The 22,832-nt window shown below is 47.0% G+C and overlaps 3 protein-coding genes across 3 annotated transcripts in view; 2 read left to right on the top strand and 1 right to left on the bottom strand.

Moving 5' to 3' along the window:
* b4galt1l (DP-Gal:betaGlcNAc beta 1,4- galactosyltransferase, polypeptide 1, like) overlaps positions 1-5,413 on the top strand; it is a 21,192-nt gene extending 15,779 nt beyond the window's left edge. Inside the window, exons 5-6 of the mRNA XM_070963461.1 lie at positions 987-1,091; positions 3,690-5,413. Of these exons, the coding sequence (XP_070819562.1) occupies positions 987-1,091; positions 3,690-3,819 (235 nt within the window). The 3' untranslated portion in view covers positions 3,820-5,413. The remainder of the gene's footprint in view (positions 1-986; positions 1,092-3,689) is intronic.
* Positions 5,414-6,455: 1,042 nt separating this feature from the next.
* exosc3 (exosome component 3) lies at positions 6,456-11,345 on the bottom strand. The gene is made up of 4 exons (XM_070962885.1): positions 11,062-11,345; positions 10,321-10,470; positions 9,558-9,709; positions 6,456-9,486 (listed from the first exon to the last, which is right to left on the bottom strand). The coding sequence occupies exons 1-4, from the start codon at positions 11,284-11,286 to the stop codon at positions 9,279-9,281; spliced, it is 735 nt and encodes a 244-aa protein (XP_070818986.1). The 5' UTR covers positions 11,287-11,345; the 3' UTR covers positions 6,456-9,278.
* Positions 11,346-21,905: 10,560 nt separating this feature from the next.
* Positions 21,906-22,529, top strand: neurog1 (neurogenin 1). Its single transcript, XM_070963281.1, has one exon. It carries the CDS (start codon positions 21,906-21,908, stop codon positions 22,527-22,529), a length of 624 nt encoding a protein of 207 aa, XP_070819382.1.
* The last annotated feature ends 303 nt before the right edge of the window (positions 22,530-22,832 follow it).

The raw sequence follows: 22,832 nt of genomic DNA on the forward strand, positions 1-22,832 counted from the left end.
AGCTGATGATTGACACCTCTATTGACCATTCGAGGGGCAGCGCCCACATTCACCATAGAAACACCAATGACGATCCAGCAGGAAGTAAGCCCAGAGATAGGTTATGGCATGAAGAGCGCTCCCCCCACTCTAGAAACCCCTCCTCTTTATGTAAACAAGCAGGACCTTCGTGATCGATCTCAAACTAACGCAGAGTCATAGGAGGAGACATTAGCAGCGTGTTTTCGGGCTGAATAAAACTTTTGACCACAGAACAGCAAAGGTAAGACGTACTGTATGCTTTAGCAAAGGTTTTTTCTGCTACTCTTTGGCTGCTAGCTCGCACAGTGAGGAGGCAGACATCTTCATCATCATCACTCTCTGCTTTCATATCATACCAGGCTTGTGTGGTTTGCATGAAGTGGCGAAATAAAGTGGACATATGCTACCTTTGTCTTCTTATTACAAGACATGCTTGCAGCTAAGGTGGTGGAGCAAATTGCTCGTGTTAGCCTGACAAAAAAAACAACCCACACGGCTTCTCGTGTGTGTCGTCATGTTCTAGTTCTGCAGCTTTGATTTGGGAACTTTCAGTGTCTGTCCCATCCATCTTCACCGTAACGAAACACCAGAGCACTACAGTTTACCCTCACCACGCCCCGCACATTGCCCGTTTAGAAGCGCAGCATTGAAAACGGTCCTGCCTGAAACTGTCGTGCAGCGCAAAGTTCCAGACGTTGTGTAATCACATACAGCGGTGTGGCGGTGTATTACAAATTCATATTACAACAAAAATATACACCGGTATTCAGTGTGAACCGGTAAACCGCCCAGCCCTAATCTGAGTACACAGACAGACTGAACTCAATGCTGTCGAAGTAAAACTAAATAGAAATGTTTACATATATATGTGTGTGTGTGTGTGTGTATGTGTGTGTGTAAAGTGAAAGGTGTTTTGCTGTTAGCGGTTAGCTGAGTGTCAGCTGACATTGCCGCTGTGTTTTCAGGCTGGCGTCTAAAGGGATGTCCATCTCCAGACCAGACGGCGAGACGGGAAGATGTCGGATGATCCGACACGAGCGAGACAAACAAAACGAGCCGAATCCTCAGAGGTAAACCTGCGTCCTCGCACCAGATCTGACCAGAGGGGTCCAATGTGGTCGATCAGTCGATTAGCTGCTAAACTGAGTCAGATCCAGACGCATCTGAGTCCTGGTCAAGGGTATTTTCAATTCAATTCAATTCAATTTTATTTGTATAGCGCCAAATCTCAACAGAAGTTGTCTCAGGACACTTTCCATGTAGAGCTGCTACAGACCAAACTCTTTATCTACAGAGAAACCAACAATTCCCCCATGAGCAGCACTTGGCGACAGTGGCGAGGAAAAACTTCCTTTTAACAAGCAGAAACCTCGAGCAGAACCAGACTCAGAGAGGGGGAGAGAGACAGACAGACAGACAGACAGACAGACAGACAGACAGACAGACAGACAGACAGAGACAGAGAGACAGACATGCAGTCACAGTAACAGTGACAGTGGATGTAATAACAGCAGTAGCAGTTGCAGTGGATGTCAGGCAGGGCCAAGGCAGGAGACGCAGCTGCAATCCACAATCCAGATTCAGCCACTGTCCATGGGAACCTGCAAGACGACAAAGCACAGAGACTCCGGGGAAGGAGCTAAGTTAGTAAGACGCCGTGGTAGGACATGAGAGCGTGCAGATGGAGAGGGACAGAAGGACAGAGGAGCTCGGTGTGTCTTTGGATGTCCCCCGACAGTCTAATCCTATAGCAGCATAACTAGGGGCTGGTCCAGGACCAGCCTGAGCCAGCCCTAACTATAAGCTTTATCAAAGAGGACAGTTTTAAGACGACTCTTAAATGTAGAGACAGTGTCTGCCTCCCGGACAAAGACTGAAGATGGTTCCACAGGAGAGGAGCTTGATAGCTAAATGCTCTGACTCCTGTTCTGCTTTTTGAGGCTTTAGGAACCATAAGTAGAAATGCATTCTGGGAACGCAGTGTTGGAGTAGGGCAATAAGGTACTATGAGCTCTTTAAGATAAGAAGGTGCCTGGCCATTTATGGCTTTGTAAGTAAGGAGGAGAATTTTAAACTCTATTCTAAACTTTACAGGGAGCCAGTGCAGAGCGGCGAGTATTGGAGAAATATGATCTCGCTTCCTGGTTTTTGTCAGAACACGTGCTGCAGCGTTCTGGAGCAACTGGAGAATATTCAGCAGCGAATTTGGGCAGCCTGATAGTAAAGAATTGCAATAATCCAGCCTGGAAGTTACGAATGCATGGACTAGTTTTTCTGCATCATTTTGAGACAAAATATGCCTGATTTTTGCGATATTACGTAGGTGAAAAAAGGCAGTCCTTGAAATTTGTTTAACATGGGAGTGAAAGGACATGTCTTGGTCAAAGATGACTCCCAGATTCTTTACAGTGGTGCTGGAGGCCAGCGCAATGCCATCCATAGCTGCTATGTCATCAGAAAGTGACTTTCTAAGATGTTTAGGGCCGAATACTATAACTTCAGTTTTGTCCGAGTTTAGCATCAGAAAATTGCAGGTCATCCAGGTCTTTATGTCATGAAGACATGCTTGTAGTCTAGTTAACTGACTGGTTTCTTCCGGTTTCATTGATAAATATAGCTGGGTATCATCTGCATAGCAATGAAAATTTATTGAGTGTTCCTGATAATCTTACCTAAAGGAAGCATATATAAGGTGAATAGAATTGGTCCAAGCACAGAACCCTGCGGAACTCCATAGCTGACTTTAGTGAGCACAGAGGAGTCGTCATTAACGCGTACAAACTGAGAGCGATCTGACAAGTAGGATTTAAACCAGCTTAGCGCAGTTCCCTTAATGCCAATGAAATGTTCCAGTGTCTGCAATAGGATGCCATGGTCAATGGTGTCAAATGCAGCACTAAGATCCAGTAAGACTAGTACAGAGACAAATCCTTTATCAGATGCAATTAGAAGGTCATTTGTAACTTTAACCAGTGCTGTCTCTGTGCTATGATGCACTCTAAATCCTGACTGGAAATCCTCGAATAAACTATTATTGTTTAGAAAGTCGCACAGCTGATTGGCAACTGCTTTCTCAAGAGTTTTTGAGAGAAAGGGAAGGTTGGATATCGCTCTATAGTTGGCTAAAACCCCTGGATCAAGAGTAGGCTTTTTCAGTAGCGGTTTTATCACAGCTACTTTAAAGGACTGTGGTACGTAGCCTGTTGATAAAGAGAGATTGATCATGTCTAAAACTGAAGAGTCAATTAGAGGTAATACTTCTTTAAACAGCTTAGTCGGGATAGGATCTAAAATACAGGTAGATGATTTTGATGATGAAATTATTGAAATTAGTTGGGTAGACACACATTAGGACTGATGGGACCCTGCAGGACCAGGTCTGTTGCAATCCGGGTCAGTTCCAGTCTGGCTCGGTCAGACGGGTCACTTCCAGGATCTCACTCCTCTCACTTTTCAGCGTACGAGCATCGAAGGTGCTGGTTGGCATCCATGTTTGTTTCAGTTCCGCTGCCATGTGCCAGCTCGTTTCCGTCCAGGGCTGCAGGTTCATTGTGTCTTCGGGTGGATCCGCTCACTCGGGGCGACGCCGCTCCTTCCTTTGTCCCGAGCTTCAGCCTGAACGGTCGCGCCGGTGAGCTGCTAAGAATCTTCTTTGTGTCTTCTCTCAGGTTTGACCGGATCGCTCACACCAGAGAGACCATGTACAAAGACGGGATCAACTCGCTGTCCTACCAGGTGGTGAAAGTCGAGAGGTTTGACCTGTTCACTAAGATCACAGTGGACGTGGGGAAACCGTGACGCCGTGCAGCCGGGGTCATGCGACCTGAGGACGAGGGCTGGACTGATGCAGTAAAAACCAAACGTGCCTTTGACACTTGAACCCTTAAAGTTCTGGTCCGGTGGGATCGGACCTGCTGGACTCAAACAGCTGCTTCTGCTGTTTCTTTCATTCTTCTTGTTTTGCACAGACAGACAGACTCAAAGTTTGTGTGTTTTTTTTTCTCTGCGGGGCCTCGAGGACTCGTCTCTGATTGGACGCTGGCTCTAACCAATCAGCTGCCTGCATCTGTCAGTAAGACGTGGCTGCTGCGCCGCCCCCTGCGCAAGCCTCTTATTTTGAAAATCAATCATAGACAATCGGCCCTGCTGGCTCACATGGTCCAAGGCTTTACTGGTGGGGGATTATGGGTAATAAACAGGGTGGGTTTTGAACTGGTCTGATTTGTATCCTGGTTCTGCTCATTGATCTGGATCTGATACAGTAAGACAGAGGATGGACTCAGATCACACAGGATAAATAAAAGAAGCAAAATATAAAGTGAAATAAAGTCAATGGAAACGCACAAAGAGCAAAAAGCAACAAAATAAAAGACAAACAGCAGGAAGTGAAGTTTACGTAGAGCTAGAATGAGCAGAAACACGAGTCAGATGAGATGAAAAGATCTCAGATGTGAAGGTGATCCAGCATCAGGTCTCAGCCCAGTCCTGGTCCCTGCCAGGACGCCGTGGAGACACAAGGAACAGTGAGTTCACTGATGCTGCGTCACTCAGGTGTGCAGTCACCTGACAGCTGAGACTCTGTTAACGGGTTCATTCATCAGTCAGTGGAACCAGTTTCCCTTCAGATCCAGATCCAAGCACCCAGCCCTGACTCTGCCCTGTGTGTGTGTGTGTGTGTGTGTGTGTGTGTGTGTGTGTGTGTGTGTGTGTGTGTGTGTGTGTGTGTGTGTGTGTGTGTGTGTGTGTGTGTGTTTGTTTTTAAAGGTCTTGATAATCATGTTGTGATCAGTGTTTTTCTTCCCAAAGTTCATTTCGCTAATTGATTTATTTACAAACTGGATCCAGATCAGCTTTCAACCAAAAATAGTCGTCCACAAATCTCCAAGTGTCCTTCTGAGAGCTGCTGGTACCAAAGAACAGTTACCTGAAGGTGTCACCTGAAGGTGTCACCTGACAGCTGCAGGTGTTCGTCTCATTAATGATCCAAAACTGCCAAAATATCAAACGTCTGTGATCGAGATAAACCCAGAATCAAACAATCAATCAGCTCATCAGAGAGAGGTGTGTGTGTGTGTGTGTGTGTGTGTGTGTGTGTGTGTGTGTGTGTGTGTGTGTGTGTGTGTGTGTGTGTGTGTGTGTGTGTGTGTGAGATGCTGTCCTCTGTCCTGATTGTTAAATCATCTCTTCTTCAGTTGTTGACAGCTTTGTTTGTTTTTTTGTTTGTTTCTCTTCAGACCAAAAATGGTTGTTGTTACTTTAATACTGAATGAATCACCTGTAATGTGCCTTATGATGAATCTGGTTGGAGTGGGTGAACTGGTTGGAGTGGGTGAACTGGTGGAGGGAACCAGTTAATGTACGAGGACAAAAAATAAAACGTCTGCGTTTGATGAAGCTCGCTTCCCTCTTTGAGTCTGTTGTCCATCTGTCCCCCTGCAGGATCTGCGGCATCGGGACAGACAGGAAGTGACACGTGTCTGTTTCCACATCCTGTCTTCTGCTCGTTGCTTATTGTCTTGTCCCGCTTGAGTCTCTGATGCGTTTCCTGCTGCTCTCTGCTTTTGTTGTTCTGTGCTGATCCAGATCTGATTGGTGGACTTGTGTTCCTGTCTCAGGTGCACCGGACAGAGTCCATGTGTCCTCCAGCTGCAGGTCGAGGTCCGTTCAGGGACAAACAGAAGAGCAGATTTATGACAGCGACGTTTTCTCCAAACTCTGTTCACACAAACGTTTGTTCATTCGTGGACTCGGTCGGTGCTCCTCGTCACTGTGGCGCGGCGTGGAGGCGGTCAGCCTGTGGCGCTGCTGGGGCGTCGTGGGGGCGGGGGGGGTCTGGCGTCTCTAGAGAATACTCTACAGGGTTCAGTTCAGGCCAGTCGAACACAGTGACACCACGGTCAGCAAACCAGGTGCCAAGTTCTGCTGGAGGAGGACATCAGCGTCTCAGCAGACTCCAGGTGGGACAGCTGCGTTGACTTTGGACTTGATAAGACACAGTGGACCAACAGCAGCAGATGACATGGCCCCCAAAACATCACTGACTGTGAACACTTCACTCTGGACTTTCTGTGTCTCCCCCCTCGTCCTCCAGGTGAGACGACCTCTGCTGCAGGACTGGCTGGACTGGAGGAATGCGAACCTTGTCCATTTGAAGGACACGTCTGCGTGGTGGTTTTGACTCCAGCCTCAGTGAAGGGCTTTGACCTTTTCACTTTAGGTCAACTTTGACTGAGCTTTGAACAGTTTCAGCGATCCTCTGCTGTCTGTCCCCCTTGTGGACGGTGTCAATGAGTGTCTTCTGGACAACTGTCAAGTCAGCAGTCTTCCCATGACTGCAGTAGTGTGTACTAAACCTGACTGAGAGATTCAGGGTTGCAGTATTTATACTGCAGTTTTTTAAATAATTATAATTATCAAAACTAAAATCAACAAGTGCTTGAAACATTTTAGTTTACATGTAAACAACCAACAAACAGGAAGCAGTGTGTACACACACACAGACACAAAGTTTACAGACCCTTCAAAGTTTTCCAGTCTTTTTTCAGACTCGTCTTCAAATGGTTTCGGCATTTTTTGTCATTTATCTACAGACAATAATCAATCACAGAGCAGGAACAGGTTCATCGATTTCTTCAAAATAAAAGACTGATGCTCTGTAAAATATGGATAAAAATGAGCTGAAGCAGAATAAGAAGAAGCGACCGTGACCGCAGAAAACCTGAAGCCGTTCAGGATCCTGAGTGAGCAGGTCTCAGATCAGATCCACTCTGACATGAACATCTGCATAAGTTTCCTCTGAAACCACAAGAAACAACTGAAAAACAGAAGAAGAAGAAGAAGAGTGCAAGGAAGTTCACTCCCTTCTGTTTTTGTTTTTTGTCATTGTCTCTTCAGATGTTTCAATGAAGTTTTGCAGAGCTGAAAGACGCTCCATTCTGCACTGTTCTAACGTCCCAGCGGTTCAGGACTGATGGACCTGGTCCAGGTCACCGAGGAGCGTCAGACATGGTGAAACAGCTCCACCTGCTGGAGGATCAGCAGCTGTCGGTCTGCACATCATGTGACACGATGACAGAACACACATGACGACTTCAACACGGCTCATCAGTTCCTCTGCTCCTCTGCAGCGCGACCTTCAAATGTTTCCTTCACCTGTTTGGTCTGAAACATCACCTGTTCAGACAGAGAAACCTGTTCAGACGGAGAACTCACCTGTTCAGACGGACAACTCACCTGTTCAGACCGACAACTCACCTGTTCAGACAGAGAAACCTGTTCAGACGGAGAACTCACCTGTTCAGACGGACAACTCACCTGTTCAGACCGACAACTCACCTGTTCAGACCGACAACTCACCTGTTCAGACCGAGAACTCACCTATTCAGACGGACAACTCACCTGTTCAGACCGACAACTCACCTGTTCAGATGGAGAACTCACCTGTTCAGACCGACAACTCAACAACTCACTGAGCAGGTGGAAACAGTTCAGTGTGTCCAGCTGATAGTCTGATCCAGTTCTAACAGAGCTGACCCCAGACCAGCCTTCTGTCTTTATTCTGAGGCCTGAAGGACAGTTCTACTGAGCGTCCGTCCACTCCAGCTTGATACTGACGTTATTGTGCACTTGTACTGAAACAGGAAGCTGTTTGTTTGAATCAGATCACGTTTTCACGGACGAAGAACCCTGATAACCACAGGATCTTACCAACAGAGCGATCTCTGTCAAATGACTCTTTACATGTGTCTCCTTGTTTTGTCTTTTGTGACTTATGTCAAACTGAAGGGAATCGAACTGTAACGTTACGATTCCTCTGAAGCTCCTGAAGGACGAAGCTTAAAGAAACGCTCCACGGCCGAGATGGAGGAGGCCGGCTGTGGCGATGGAGGCCTCCGAGCTGGCTGACCGCTTACCGCAGCTTCTTCTTCTGGTTCATGTTTTCTGGTGGGTTAGGGTTAAGGCGTGTCACCACAGCGCCACCCACTGTGGCCCGACGGAAATGATGAAGAGACGCTGATTATTTCCACGCCATCGTCTGCGTGTTATCACTCTAAAGAACCAGAGTTTGATGCAAAGCTTCCTGTTTGTCTGTCGATGTCTTTCATTGGCTGGCTTGTACAGTACAGTACTACATACAGTGTACACAATGTATACAGCTCAGTCAGTATTTGCAGTGTACCACCTGGTAGGACAGCGAGTGTACAGTGTACGGTGTATATACTGTGTACACTGCAAATACTGCATGTCCTGTACTGTCTGTGACCAGTGTGGGATCAACAGTTGTACTGCGTGTACGCACTGTGAATACTGTATGTACTGTATTGGAATTTGCCCTTGCGGGACAAATAAAGGTATATTGAATTGAATGGAGTCTAACATGTACACAGTGTACGTCTGACCACGGCCTGAATATTAAGTCACAGTCGAGATGATGCAGAACAAAAAGGAAGCTGTCCGACAAAGTCTGACGACATGTTTTATTGCACGTGAAACAGCTGAGTGAACATCCATCGACACGTTTCCATCGACGCGCCGCAGGTTCAAACATCATGTGACCGTTTGCACCTGCACAAATCTGTTTCCAACATAACAACGAGGTCCTGAAAGACGAGCCAACGAAAGAAAACAGATCGTCCTTCAGGAGAGTTTCATCGTCGCTGAGACGAGCAGCTGAATCTGGATCCAGACTGAAGCCGAATGAGAGCGACAGAAGGTCGAGCGACGCCTCACAACGTCTCCAAAGGTTCCTTCAACACAAAGAACACATCAGCTGCATCTCAGGGCGTCCTCGGCTGTCATGGAGGCCGTTCGGTCATCATCACTTCAGTCTGCGATGATGTCGTGATGAAACATTTGAGAAACACAAAATAAACTTTGAGAAGTGAATTCAGACTCGATTTTAACCCTAAAATAAAACCTGAAGCTCCTCTGAGACGGAAGTGACCCAAAGTGATCAAAGACCCAAATCAGTTTTAATAGTCATAAAAAAAGAAAAAGGAAACATCTCAGGTGTCTGTCAGTCAACACAGACTGGCTGTGATTGGCTGTTGCTTCAGTGTGAACGAGCAGAGAGCCAATCACAGTCAGGACAGGTGGAAAAAAAAAAAAGGATTATTTTACGTTCTTGTTAATATTCAACGTCGTGTCTCTTTTCACCGTCTCCATGAAACTGACTCACGATCAGCTTTTAGGTCCATCAAACCAAAGAAAAACCTGCTCGACACCGGGGCGGGACCATGGACCGCAGCCTGACGCGTCTACGGCCCCCCCTGCGCCACCCTCCGGAACAGCTGCTGCCTCTGCTCGGCCGTCATGGTGTCGCAGCTCTGCAGCAGGTTGGCGATGACGAGGGTCTGCTGGACGCTGGAGGACTTGACCCACATGCGACCGTTCATCCCGACCACCAGCTCACAGGGGAACAGCCGCTGCAGGTCGGCCAGGACCTGGCTGTGGGGGGCCAGCAGCCTGGGGGCGAGACCACAGGGTTACTGGAGCGTCCAGCGGGAGTACCGGCGGCACTCGGAGGCCGTTCGTACCTTCTGACGAGTCCCAGAGAGACGCTGAAGAGCAGACCTCCTCCTCCGAATACTCCCATCCCATTGGCTCGCCCTGAGCTGTCTATACACACCAGCTCCGGCTCCATGTCCTTATTGGCTATGATGAACTGCGAGAACACCAGGTCGCCCACCTGCACAGGTAACACAGTTATTATTATTATTAGTGTCACTGCTGAGAGGTAACGCAGCAGAAGAAGAGGCGATGACATCACCGACGATTCTCACACATGCAGTGATGCTACGTTAACCACTGATTCCACCTTTAACGCCATTTCTACACGCGCACCGGTTCCCCTGCCGTCTCTTCTGCCTCTGCTCCGTCCTCAGCCTCCCTGAACCAAACCTCCTCCCGCGGCAGCTCTCCCACGGAGTGGTGGGGGGTCCGCCGGCTGGCCGTAAGTCCCTTCCTCTTCAGCTTTTTGTCTCCCTGCATCACAGAGCAGCATGTCTCCACCTCACGTCCACGCTCTACCTGTCCCCCCCCAAGACCACAAACCGGCCGAAATCCTCTTTTCAGACCTACTCCGTCCTTCAGTGGGAGAACTTCATCCAGGAGCAGCTCGCGGGTTCACGCTACACGCCGCATCAAAACCTGCCGGCAGCTGACGTTTGAAATCTGCTCGATCTGAACTTCAAGAATCCAACAAACCAACTAAAACCTGAAAACAGTTCACAAAACCAGTTTGGGAACATTTCACAGATTAGACTCTGAAGGTCCAAAGTGCTGTCCTCAGCGTCTCACCTGGACATTGGGTCGGTTCCTCTTGGTCGCTCCCTCAAATGCCAGGTAGGACAGAGACGCCTGTTCACTTCCTCCAAAGTCCACCTTGAAGACATCTCCTGATTTGACCGTCACAATGCCGATGATGGTCTCCCCTTTAGCTGGGACATACTGAGGACACAAAGACGGACTCAACACCCAGCATGTACTGGTCCCACATCAGTCCTCTTTTTATGAAATGTCCTCATTTCACAGAACTGTTCAGTGTTTTTTACATGGCTTTATTTCAGGCTAGTAACGTAACTGCTGATCTCCATTTAAATATGAAACGATTCAAAATTCGACCGTATTTGGTTCAACATAGTTAACATTCCGGACAAAAACTAGCTCTCATAAATGAATTGGGTCTTGTGAGTAATTCGGCTTGTATCTGCTTCAGCGACCGGGTCTTAATTACTAAAAAGTTTTCAGACCGGGTTCCCGCTTCACGCTGCACTAACACCGCTCATGGCGGACTTGACTTAATTAATCCTGAGCTCCTTGATGAAGTTACAGTGCAGCTGGATAACATTACTTTTAAGCTGTAATCAAGTGATCATACTCATTCACATTCAGTGTAACGCCCTGATGCATGGACGTGTACCAACAAGGAAACACCTAAATTGATTAAATTGATTTTTAAACGGAATCCTCATGTTGCAGATTTGACCGTGACTTGAACAGAAAGTGATTTGGGTGAAAATCATGTCTCTGTAGTCTCACCCTCCTCTGCTGGGAATCGATCCAGAACATGTTGGGCTGTTTGTGGCGGAGGACGCCGCTTTTACACACCACCAGCCGCTCTCCGCTCCGCCTTAGACCCGGACCACACACCACCTTCTCCGGTTTAACGTGATCCGTGAGAGAGATGGTGTCGTCGGTCTCGGGACAAAATTCATCTCCTGGTAACAAAACTTGTCCGACTTTATCTTTTAAACCGGAAAACATCGCGACTCTTCAGCAGCTCCTTCACGTGCGTTGTTGTTGTTGTTCGACGGATAGAATTTATGTGACACACCGGAAACAGGAGACAGGAAACTGGGTCTGCAGCGCCCTCTGCGGGGCCGGAGGAACAGAACATCCCTCCACACTGATTTCACAGGAAGCAGCTTGTTCGATTATCGATAAATAATATCGATAAAATTCGAAGAGACCCTCCTGAATTTTGTGTTTATATTCTAGTTCATTGTGTTTATGTGTCATCGTCATAAAGAAAAGACGTTATTAACATTATTAAAGCACACACACACACACACACACACACACACACACACACACACACGTCGATCAATGGACTGCCTGATCATGGATTGATTCCAAGGTGATCGTGAGTGTTCAAACACAATAGATGTGTTCAATGAGGCGACTCAGATACATTCAACATGCAGTACATATATACAACACGCAGTACATATATTCAACACGCAGTAAACATATACAACATGCAGTAAATATATACAACACGCAGTACATATATACAACACACAGTACATACATTCAACACGCAGTAAATATATACAACATGCAGTACATATATACAACACGCGGTAAATATATTCAACACGCAGTACATATATTCAACACGCAGTAAATACATTCAACATGCAGTACATATATACAACACGCAGTACATATATTCAACACGCAGTAAATATATACAACATGCAGTAAATATATACAACACGCAGTAAATATATACAACACACAGTACATACATTCAACACGCAGTAAATATATACAACATGCAGTACATATATACAACACGCAGTAAATATATTCAACACGCAGTACATATATTCAACACGCAGTACATATATTCAACACACAGTACATACATTCAACACGCAGTAAATATATACAACATGCAGTACATATTTACAACACGCAGTACATATATTCAACACGCAGTACATATATACAACACGCAGTAAATATATTCAACACGCAGTACATATATACAACACGCAGTAAATATATACAACACGCAGTACATATATACAACATGCAGTACATATTTACAACACGCAGTACATATATTCAACACGCAGTACATATATACAACACGCAGTAAATATATTCAACACGCAGTACATATATACAACACGCAGTAAATATATACAACATGCAGTACACATTTACAACACGCAGTACATATATTCAACACACAGTACATATATACAACACACAGTACATATATACAACACACAGTACATACATTCAACACGCAGTAAATATATTCAACATGCAGTACATATATTCAACACGCAGTAAATATATTCAACATGCAGTAAATACATTCAACACGCAGTAAATATATTCAACACGCAGAAAATATATTCAACACGCAGTACATATATACAACACGCAGTACATATATTCAGATTATAGATAATTATACTCCATACGCAGTAAACATTGTAGTGTTTGTACTGTGTTTTTTGATCTTTCGTTATCTTTCATTCATCATGAGTTTTGAACTGTTCATTTGAGCTCAGAGCTTATTGATCAATCACTGTCATTGAAATATCGATGAACAAACAGCAGTTATGTTGCAGGGCTGCACCAGCAGGGGGCAGCAGAGTCTGAGGAGGACTCAGCTGAACTCCTGGAGGAGCTTTCTGCTCCCTGAGGCAAAGCTGGGACAGGAAGTTCCTCCTATTCGTTCTAAGTTCTTCTTCTTTAGTGTCTCAGAGTGTCGGCGGCACAAAGGAAGCAGCGATAGATCAGCTGCTGCCCCCCCCCACTCAGATCCAGACCAGGACCACAGCCATGCATGCTGATGAGAGTGTGTGTGTGTGTGTGTGTGTGTGCGTGTGTGTGTGTGTGTGTGTGTGTGTGTGTGTGTGTGTGTGTGTGTGTGTGCGTGTCAGAGGGGGCGTGGCCTCAGAGGTGCAGGTCATTCTTCCAGAGAGCTGATTGGATGGAGGGAGGTGTCAGGGAATGTGCAGCGGCTACAGATCTCTGCAAAGCACCAACAGGTCACAACCCTGCACCCCCCCATCATCATCATCATCATCATCATCATCACCATCGTCACCTTCAGCGTCGTCGTCGGGGTGAGGCCGAGCGACACACAGGCTCTTTGTTCCTCTGTGAGCAGACGGAGGATTTAAAGCTCCTTTCAGACACAAATGTTCTGCTAGTTTTACATGATGTCTCGAGTCTGAATGAGCGACTCGCTTCAGCGTTTCCGCTTCTGAAGTAAAACTACTGACACCACGGCGTAAAATACTCTGTGACAAGTAAAGGTCCTGCATTCAAAAGTTTACTTCAGTAACAGTAGAAAAGTATTAACATCAAAATGTAATACCGAAGTAAAAGTACTCACTCTGCAGCGTCCCAGAGTGACGGACGTTATGTTTCTGTTCAGTAAATAACGTGCAGCAGAAGCAGAAAGTGGCAAAAAACCCAGAAATACTCAGTGTACAAGTACGCAAAAAGTTGTTCTTAAGTATACTGTTAGAGTAAATGCACTTAGTTAGAGAAGAAGAAGAAGAACATGAACAAGTTTGTCTGCAGGACTTTCTGGCAGAAAGTCTGAGGGAGTCTGGAGACGTCCTATCAGGAGCGACAGGGAGGACGTTGGACCACACGGAACCAAAAGTGGACTTCATGAATTATTTTCTCATTGTTTTCAGTCGCAGTTTGTTCACGTTTACCTCGATTACAAAAGCAAACCTCCACGAACACGCACTCATGGCTGAGCGATGGACTGACGGTTTGAACTGATCGGGGATCAGTCCCAGACCTCGTCCTCGATGCATTCCTTCTCTCAGCCGTTCGTAGATGTCTGATCCACCAGAGACCAGGTGCAGTTGAGAAGTTCTGGTTCTGGACTGGTTGGATTTGCATTCTTCTTCTTTCCTCTGCTTCACTTTTTATTTCTTTCTCTTTGTCTTTCTTCTTCCTCTCCTTCTTTCATCATTGTCTTCCTCCTCTTTACATTTTCAGCTGATCTGATCAATCAGTGAAACTGATTTTACACTTTGATTTTTCTCTGTAGGCCAAATGAAAGGATGAATCACTGACATTCAGCAGCTTCGCCTGAAACCTGACGAGGAGCTCAAATACCCTCAAACCTGATGATGAGGGGCAGTTTGCCCCCCCCGGCCCCCTGGCCCCCCGCCCCCCAGCCCTCAGCTTTCAGATGCAAACGAAGCAGACATATGGAGAGGAGGTCTCTCTGCTGCAGCCCTCCTAAAGATTCAGATTGTATGACAAATCACGTCCAGGGCCGCTCGGCCCCCTCTGTCCTCCGCCCCCCACCTCCATCCTCTCCGCCCCCACCTCCCCCCACCACACCCCCAGACAACAGCTTCATTAGGCTGAAAGAAGAGAGTTTTTGCAGCTTTGTCGAGTCAAGCCTCACAGCTCCTTCTCTCCTTCTCAATTACTCCTTTGTTGGAGCGAATTGGAGTTATTGCACTCTGAAGCATATGGCCTCCTCTCCCTCTCTCTGGGCTCTACAAGTGCAACCAAAGCTCGCTCGACCCTTAGACACACGACTGTCTGTTAGTGTCATTTAACGCACATGTTGTGTACATTCGAGGAGAATCCTTCAGTCTGATGAGGAAATGCAGCCGTTTTGCACGGTATTCTGGGTAGTTTCCGGCTGTTCCTCACAGCTGATGTTTCTTCTTATACTGAAGGTAAACTGAGATGATCTCTTTGATCTTTCAGATCTGATTCAGATAAATCTCCCTGAACAGTAGCATCAGACCCAGGAGGATGACGGAGATCCGGGTCCTGCTGTGGTTTTGGTGCATGAGGGTGAAGGCTGACGTGTGTGTGTGTATGTGTTCATAAGCTGTTGGCTCACCTGTGGCAGCTGGTTTGTATCCTGGTTTGCTGACCGATGAACAGTTTCACCACATGGCGCCAGGTAAACGTGGTTATTTGGAAGCTGAGGCCACTTATGTGCTCCATGCTGCTGTGGCATCGTCATCTTCTGGAGGTGAAGTAGGATGGAACATCTGGACTCTGCACCAATGAAGTCAGGCTCATTTGTTTGGATGCTTTGCACAGGTCAGGTGGGATCCACCAAGTTTTAGTCAGCACCTTTGTCCCAGCACCCACCGTCAGGTCTTCTGTCAGCTGACGCTGTTTGGGATAAAGAAACAGCAATTCAGCGTTTGATGGTTCAAAAGGTTCAGTTTACCTTGATGTTAGCACCCGGCTGTCACATCTGAACCTCCGCTTGAAGCTCACCATTAAACTGGGCAGATGTGACTTGGTCATGGTCTCAGTGACATACCTGCACACGTGGTGGGACAGTGTCATGTGGTTCTGGTCCAGACCAGGACCCTGTCGGACCTGCCGATATGCAGGTGTGGTGTATGAGTTACTGTATCTTCCTATGTGTTCTTGAAGGTAAGAAGGTGGTTGTGACAGCCAACTGGATTTGGAGCACCTGCTTTGGTGAACTTTGACCACTGGATTCATCCTATTGACCAATGACAAACTGTGTTGACAGAGCTGATCTTTGAGCGGATGGAGAGTCCAAAATGTAGAAGATTATTGTAGCTAACGTTGACCGGTCGCTGATGTCAGCAGGCCTGCTCTGTGAGGTCATCACACACCTTCACGGCCACACCTGAGGACACAGTCAGACGACGCCGGCAATCACACGGCTGCCGTCCAAAATCATTACAACCAAGATGTCGTCTGACAAAAGCAACATGGATCAGTTTATGACTCCGATAAATTTTAACTGACGGATGGAATTAATTGAGCGCTCAGTCGCCTACCGAGCGGACGCCATGAATGCAGCGTTGTCAGCGCTTTATGTAGGAAGGAGTAAACCTCCTGGGGCTCTTTAGAAAAGTCAACTTTCTCTTTGGTGTTACAGCTAACAGTTAGCATGCTCACACCTGTCTCATGGACACATTGATGGATTGATTGACAGACAAATAGACGAATCAGTGTTGGATTCGTGCTTTATTCTTTACGTTTGACGTCAGATGATAAATGTGTCTAATTATTTTAGTTGTGGCGACGTTTCAGTGACGTCTGGTCCTTGTATCACACACTAACTCATTGGAGACAAAATGTCTTTTACACAGTTGACCTCTCTGAGACAGATAGGTGTCCTCCTCCTCCTCATGCTCTTCCTCCTTTCCTCCTCCTCCTCCTCCTCCTCCCGTGCTGTGTCTGCTGTAGTTAATAGCTTTGCGTCTCCTCACAGTCGTCTTGTTGTTCAGGAAGGTTTTAATCTGAAGGAACGCTGCCGTCAATCACGGCATCTCCTGAATGCGGCCTCGACCCGTTGGCCTCCACCTCCATCAATCTGCTGTTGCATTCTGGGAGCAGCAGCTTCCTATTCACTTGTCTGCGGCTGTTTGCTCAGGGTTATAATTTACCTCCAGTTTACCCAGCATTAGCAGCCACAAAGGGGGCAGTTTGGACCGAGGGTTTATCTGTGGCCCACTGGCGTCATGGCAACGCCACGACCAGAAAACACAGCACCTGAAAAGACGCCGACTCATCATGGTGCCTGAGGACAGTTCACTTCAGCCTCCATCATTAGAGGAAAGAAAAGATTTCATTTGCACTTAAAGTTTAACTGGACTTTGAAACGGAGTCCAGTTAAACTCAGAGAGGGACGGGGTTGGACTGCCGGGCGTGGACTCTGTTCTCTGCGTGTCTGTCAACCACCCTCACAGTCCACCTCTCTGCAGAGAGGACACTTCCTGATGGAAGCTGACGTTGAGGTTGGTGTGATCACAGTTTGGGAGGTGTGAATCGTGTGTGTGTGATCGGCTCCAGAGTTTCGTGTTCAGGTTTTGTTCTGCAGGACGTTCGTCGGCCGAGCAGATCAGACTTTCCGTCCTTCAGCTCAGTCACTTGTTTTTGTTTCCTCTTTTCCTCGAGAGTCCTCCAGCTTCTTCTCTTCTTTTCTTTTGTAGTGTGTGTGTGTGTGTGTGTGTGTGTGTGTGTGTGTGTGTGTGTGTGTGTGTGTCCTTTGGTTCATTTCAGTCTGTGTCATTTTCTCACGTGTTTCACTTCATTGAAATTCAGTCACATCTCGTGTCGCTGAGACTTAATCCTGTCAAGCTTCACCCCGGACAGACCTCTCACTCCTCCTTTCATTTGGATTTTTTCAGGCTTTTTTTCTTCTCTTATTGTTGCTTCCACTTGTATTCTTTGTTTTTTCAGCTTTATTAGTTTGTTTCAAAACAGTATTGGCGACACAAACATAGAATATATATATATATAAAAATTCATGCAAGAAGTTAAAAACACAGGAGTGTGACACATTTCATTCAGTATCAAATGGTACAATCCAACAAACACAAAGTACTAATACATTCTCTAAACACCAAAATGCAGAAGTTTCCATTGACTATCAAATACAATACAAAGTGGCATTTCAGAGACTGGACTCTGGTGGAAGGTAAAGTGTCTGCAGGCAGGTAATTTGTAGATCTTAGATCATTTTACAAACCACTTAAATGAATCGATCAGTTGCTTTAAATCAGTTCTTCTGGGTTCAGCATGTGCAGCTCATAATCTCCAACTGATGGACAGATTCCATTTCAATCAGAAGCACGTTGATCTGTAAGATAACAAGTATTTACTGTCAGGTGAAACGTCAGGCTTATTTAAAGCTTACTAATGTTTGTGTCCAACAATGGACATCAGTCCAGTCTTCTCTCTCTTTTAACTCTGGTTTTGGTCTCCTCCAGCCCCTGAGGGACATATATGCTCTTTAGCTGCTAAATGTTCCACTATGTCCACCAGCTGGTCTCTGACTGAGTCTGTCCGCTGTCTGTCGATCAGCAGGACGTGAACTGAGGCTTTTTGCAGCTTTTATTCTGAAAGCAACGCCGCGAGAGTGAAGCTGAACAGAGAAGTTTGTGTCCAACAGATAGACGATGAGCTGAACGTCACGATGAAGCTCCTTAAAGCTGAGAGGAGCTGCAGGTGGAGCTGATGATTCACTGGAGGTCCATCGCTGCCACAGACACACAGTCACTTCATACATGGTTATTGTAAAAATATACATTTTAGCTGCTTTAAATACCATAAATTCATCTGAAACGTAAGCTGTTTGGTGGCAGCCTGAAACCCTTCAGAAGAAAAGCCTGTGAACACCACCACATTGGAAAAGAGATGTTGTCTCCCACAAAAACAGACAATTCTAGCAATGGAGAAATCAATGGACCCAGTTTCAGGTTGGAACAATATAAATATATGTAACCATATAAGAATATGAAAATGATTTCCCTTCACTGAGTCAGACCCAGTTCTGTCCACAAACTTTTGGCCACCCACGTGTCTGTCAGCTGTCAGCCAATAGAAATGCAGCTGTAAAGTGTTTCCGTCCATTTTTAGTGCAGCCTGACAAGCTGTTTCATCACTTTGAAGTGATGGAGGCTGTAAAACACGAAGCTGCCTCCACCTTCAGCAGTTTGAACTGCTTCTCCTCCCACACACAAACCAATGCAGCTCGCTTTCAGCCACATTTCAGAGTCTTCATCAGCAAGAAGGAAGACATGAAACAAATGATCCCAACGAGCTTTGAGGTTTCTAAACAGGTTCCTCTCTTCTTCTTCTCTCTTTAAAATGTTTGTCCTTGAAATATTTATATTCGAAATATCACAAACAAAAACAAGCAAACAAACACTCAAAAACAAACAAAATCAAACAAACAAAACAAGCAAACAAACAAACAAACAAAAAGAAACTAAAACAAACAAACAAAAACAAGCAAAAGAACAAACAAACAAAAACAAACAAGCAAACAAAACAAATGAACAAAAACAAACAAACAAAAACAAAACAAGCAAATGAACAAAAACAAACAAAAACAAGCAAACAAAAACAAGGAAACAAACAAAAACAGGGAAACAAATAATCAATCAATCAAACAAAAACAAACAACAGTTTCAGTGAAAAACCTTGCAGACAGCAGGTGAGTGAGGCGTTCAGGGTCTGTGCTGCAGTGGGACAAACGAGCTTTAAACGCAGTTGGTCTCGCTGTGTAGCGCCACCTACAGGTTACAACACAGCAGCTTCTACCTGAAATCGCTTTCTTTTCATTGGCTTGTTCTGCTTCTTTCTTTCTTTTTTCCTTCTGAGTCTTGTGATTCTTCCTTTCTGTCCTTACTTCTCTTCTTTCTTTCCTCTTTTTCTCTTTGCTTCTCTTCCTTTCATTGTCTTCTTTCTTTTGTCTTTTGTCCTCTTTGAGCCGTTTGTCCTTTTATTCGATGTAGTTTCATTGATCGAGAGCAGCGTTTAAACTGCCATGAAATCCTTGTACGTGCACACACACTTTCTGAGTCTGATCTTTGTCTTCCCACTTTCCATTTCCCTTCTGTTTGGTATTTTCCATCCTTCTTTCATTCATTTCTTATATTTTTCAACTCTTCTAAGCTTGACCAAACCAAAACTTCACATTTGGGAGGTTTACAAGTTAGAAGGACCTCGCTTTGATTCTTGCCCGGACTTTCTCGCAGATGCCGGTTTACTGACGTCGGTCAAATGCAGAAACCAGGATCTTTACTGGCTACCTTTAAAATGTGGTTTATCCTCTTATTTAGGATTTGTTGTCGGGGCCTCACGGAGGCTTGTGCCGGCCCTGCAGCCGGGGCAGAGATGATTTGTGTGCAGCCTGGGTTTGGTTTTGTTCCTGCTGAGGTCCATTTGAATAAGAATGATGCCAATAGAGTGGCTGAGGCAGAAAGAAAGCAGCACAAAAGGCCAGAGGAGCTGAATTTGGACGAGGGACAAACCAGGAGAGGACTGAAAAGAAGTGCAGGGCGGACGGCCACAATGGAACAATTCACCTTATAATCGCTTTGATATATTATACATGCCTGAAGACTCTAAACATTGTGTAATTATTTATAAATGACTGTCCCCCCCCCCCGCAGCAGAAAGGCTCTGCAGGTCTCTGCTTCTTCTCCGCTGAGCTGCAAACTGAATAAATGGAATAATTAATGGAAAATTGTATGCCTGTCTCATAAAGATGTCTTTAAAAAACACTTAAAGAAAATTGGCCCAGGCCTGTGTCCGCTCACGCTGGACGGGTTTACCGCCACCCAAAGACACGAAAAGACAAACAAAAAGCCGGACTGCATAAAGTGAAATGTGGGACAAAAAGAGCCGGCAGAGTTCAGGGTTTCTGCAGCGGCCGGACGGGGGTCCACGGTCCTGGTTCAGATGCTGGCTCGACCTCTCCGGACCTGATCCTCACGTCTTTTTATCTGAAGGAATATTGTGGGTGATGTCTGATCTGACCCCCCCAAACACACACACACACACACACACACACACACACACACACACACACACACACACACACACACGAGGGGGGTTTGACCCTTTCTGTCTAAAAAATCAACCATATTTCTGTGTGAGATTTCATTTTCTCATAAGAATACTGCCGGTAATGATCTGTACACTTCTGTCATCTTGACCTCTTTGTGCCCATTTCTGCTCTTTTTAATACTTGTTGGATGTAACGACAGAATTTCCAACAAAGTCTTATCTTATCTTAAAAATGAGTAAGCCTTGTTCTGATGTTTGAAGACGTTGTTAAATTTGACTGAAGTCAGAACTTTTCTTTGTTCCTGAAGTGAAGAACGTGAGTTTTCCTCCCACTGTCCATCTGTATGTGTGGAGATGGAGGGACGGGTGGAGGGACGGGTGGAGGACGGGTGGAGGGATGAGCTGTGACATCATGAAAAGAGACAAAAAGGTGGATAGAGCCCATCCCTCTATCCACCCAGATAGAGGGATGGGTGGAGGGATGGATAGAGGGACGGGTGGAGGGACAGGTGGAGGATGGGTGAAGGGACGGGTGGAGGACAGATAGAGGGATGGATAGAGGAATGGATCGAGGGACGGATGGAGGGATGGATAGAGGGATGGATAGAGGAATGGATAGAGGAATGATAGAGGGACGGGTGGAGGGATGGGTCAGTTCTCTGGAGCGTGTCTCCGCCCAGCGGGGGGGTCTCACTGACTCTTCTTTCTTTCTCTTTTTGTCTCTTTTTGCTGTTTTTTTTGGGGGGGGGGGGTCATTTCTGCCTCACACGGAGAGGGGGGGTGGGTTCGTGCGTGTCGCTCGCGTGGCCAGCCGCCGGCTCTGATTGGCTGGCCGTGATTACCGGCACGCTTCTCTGTGCTCGCGGACAAACACCGCAGGCGTCATTATGTTAATGAGCAGCTCCCGCGGCACGGGGCAGACCTGCCGCACCATTCATCCCCCTCATCCTGCACTCTGATGCCAGGGTGGGTGGGGGTTCACAGGGGGGTACCGGAGCAGGGGGCCGGTCATTGTCCGTCCACGGTATATAAGCGGGCTGAGGCCAGTCGTGTGCCAGGCTCACCGGCTCGCACGAGCTGATCCAGAGCAAAAGACGCAAAGAGGCGCGTGCCGCTCGTTTGCACCAAAACACTCGGTCCAGTCGGATCCGCGCTCTGAAAACTTCTGCAACTTCAGGTACGTTCACTCACCTGTGGGATTCTCCACACCAAACTGCACGCGCTCCGCTCAGCCGCAGGTCCTAACGCGCTCCTGTCTTCCCTCCGCAGACCAAACCCGCATCCGGAGCTGCGACATGGACTCCGTCTACTCCGACATCGACAGCAACAGCTGCGACTTCTTCCCGCACACCGACGACGAGGACTCCCGCGGCAGCCTGCGCTCCGCATCCCCGGACTCCTCTTCGCTCTGCCCGCCGCGCTCTCCGGAGCCCCAGCAGCTGCAGAAGAAGAGGCGCCGCGGCCGCGCCAGGAGCGACGCCACCGTGCAGGTGGTGAAGAAGAACCGGCGCATGAAGGCCAACGACCGGGAGAGGAACCGCATGCACAACCTGAACGACGCCCTGGACGCGCTGCGCGGCGTCCTGCCGGCATTTCCGGACGAGACCAAACTCACCAAAATTGAGACTCTGCGCTTTGCGCACAATTACATCTGGGCGCTGTCAGAGACGATCCGCATCGCCGACCTGCAGGCGGGAAAGACCGGCGACGCTCCTCTGCTGCTCAGCTCCGCGTGCCTCAGTGAGGCCCCCAGCCCCGGCAGCGACGCCTGCTCCTGGAGCTCCAGCGGCTCCTCGTCCTCCTCCTCCCCGTCCTACTGCGCCTCCAGCCCGGGAAGCCCCGCCGCGCCGGAGGACTACAGCTACCTGCCGCAGGACGCTCTGTACGGCTTCCGCAGCTTCGTGCCTGGCATCTACTGACCGACAGGCCGCCGGAGGAGCCCCGCGGCCCCGCACACTCACAGACAAACAGCGGGAGCGACGGACGGACAGTTTGTGCTGGAATGAGAATCACTGTTTGCCTTAATGAGCTCGTTTCTTTCACATGTCTCTGCTGACGGATTGTAAATGAGAATAACTTAATTTGTTCTTTGCTTAGATGCTTTTTATTTTCTCTGTTTCTCCTCAAACCTTTGCACTTTCCCCCTCCCGCAGTCCGCAGGTCTCAGATCAGATCTGTTTCTATCACCGAGGTGAAAAGTCAATTTTACAATTTGTAGAGTG

Source organism: Chaetodon trifascialis, chromosome 5 (assembly GCF_039877785.1).
Source record: "Chaetodon trifascialis isolate fChaTrf1 chromosome 5, fChaTrf1.hap1, whole genome shotgun sequence".
Classification (NCBI taxonomy): domain Eukaryota; kingdom Metazoa; phylum Chordata; class Actinopteri; order Chaetodontiformes; family Chaetodontidae; genus Chaetodon; species Chaetodon trifascialis.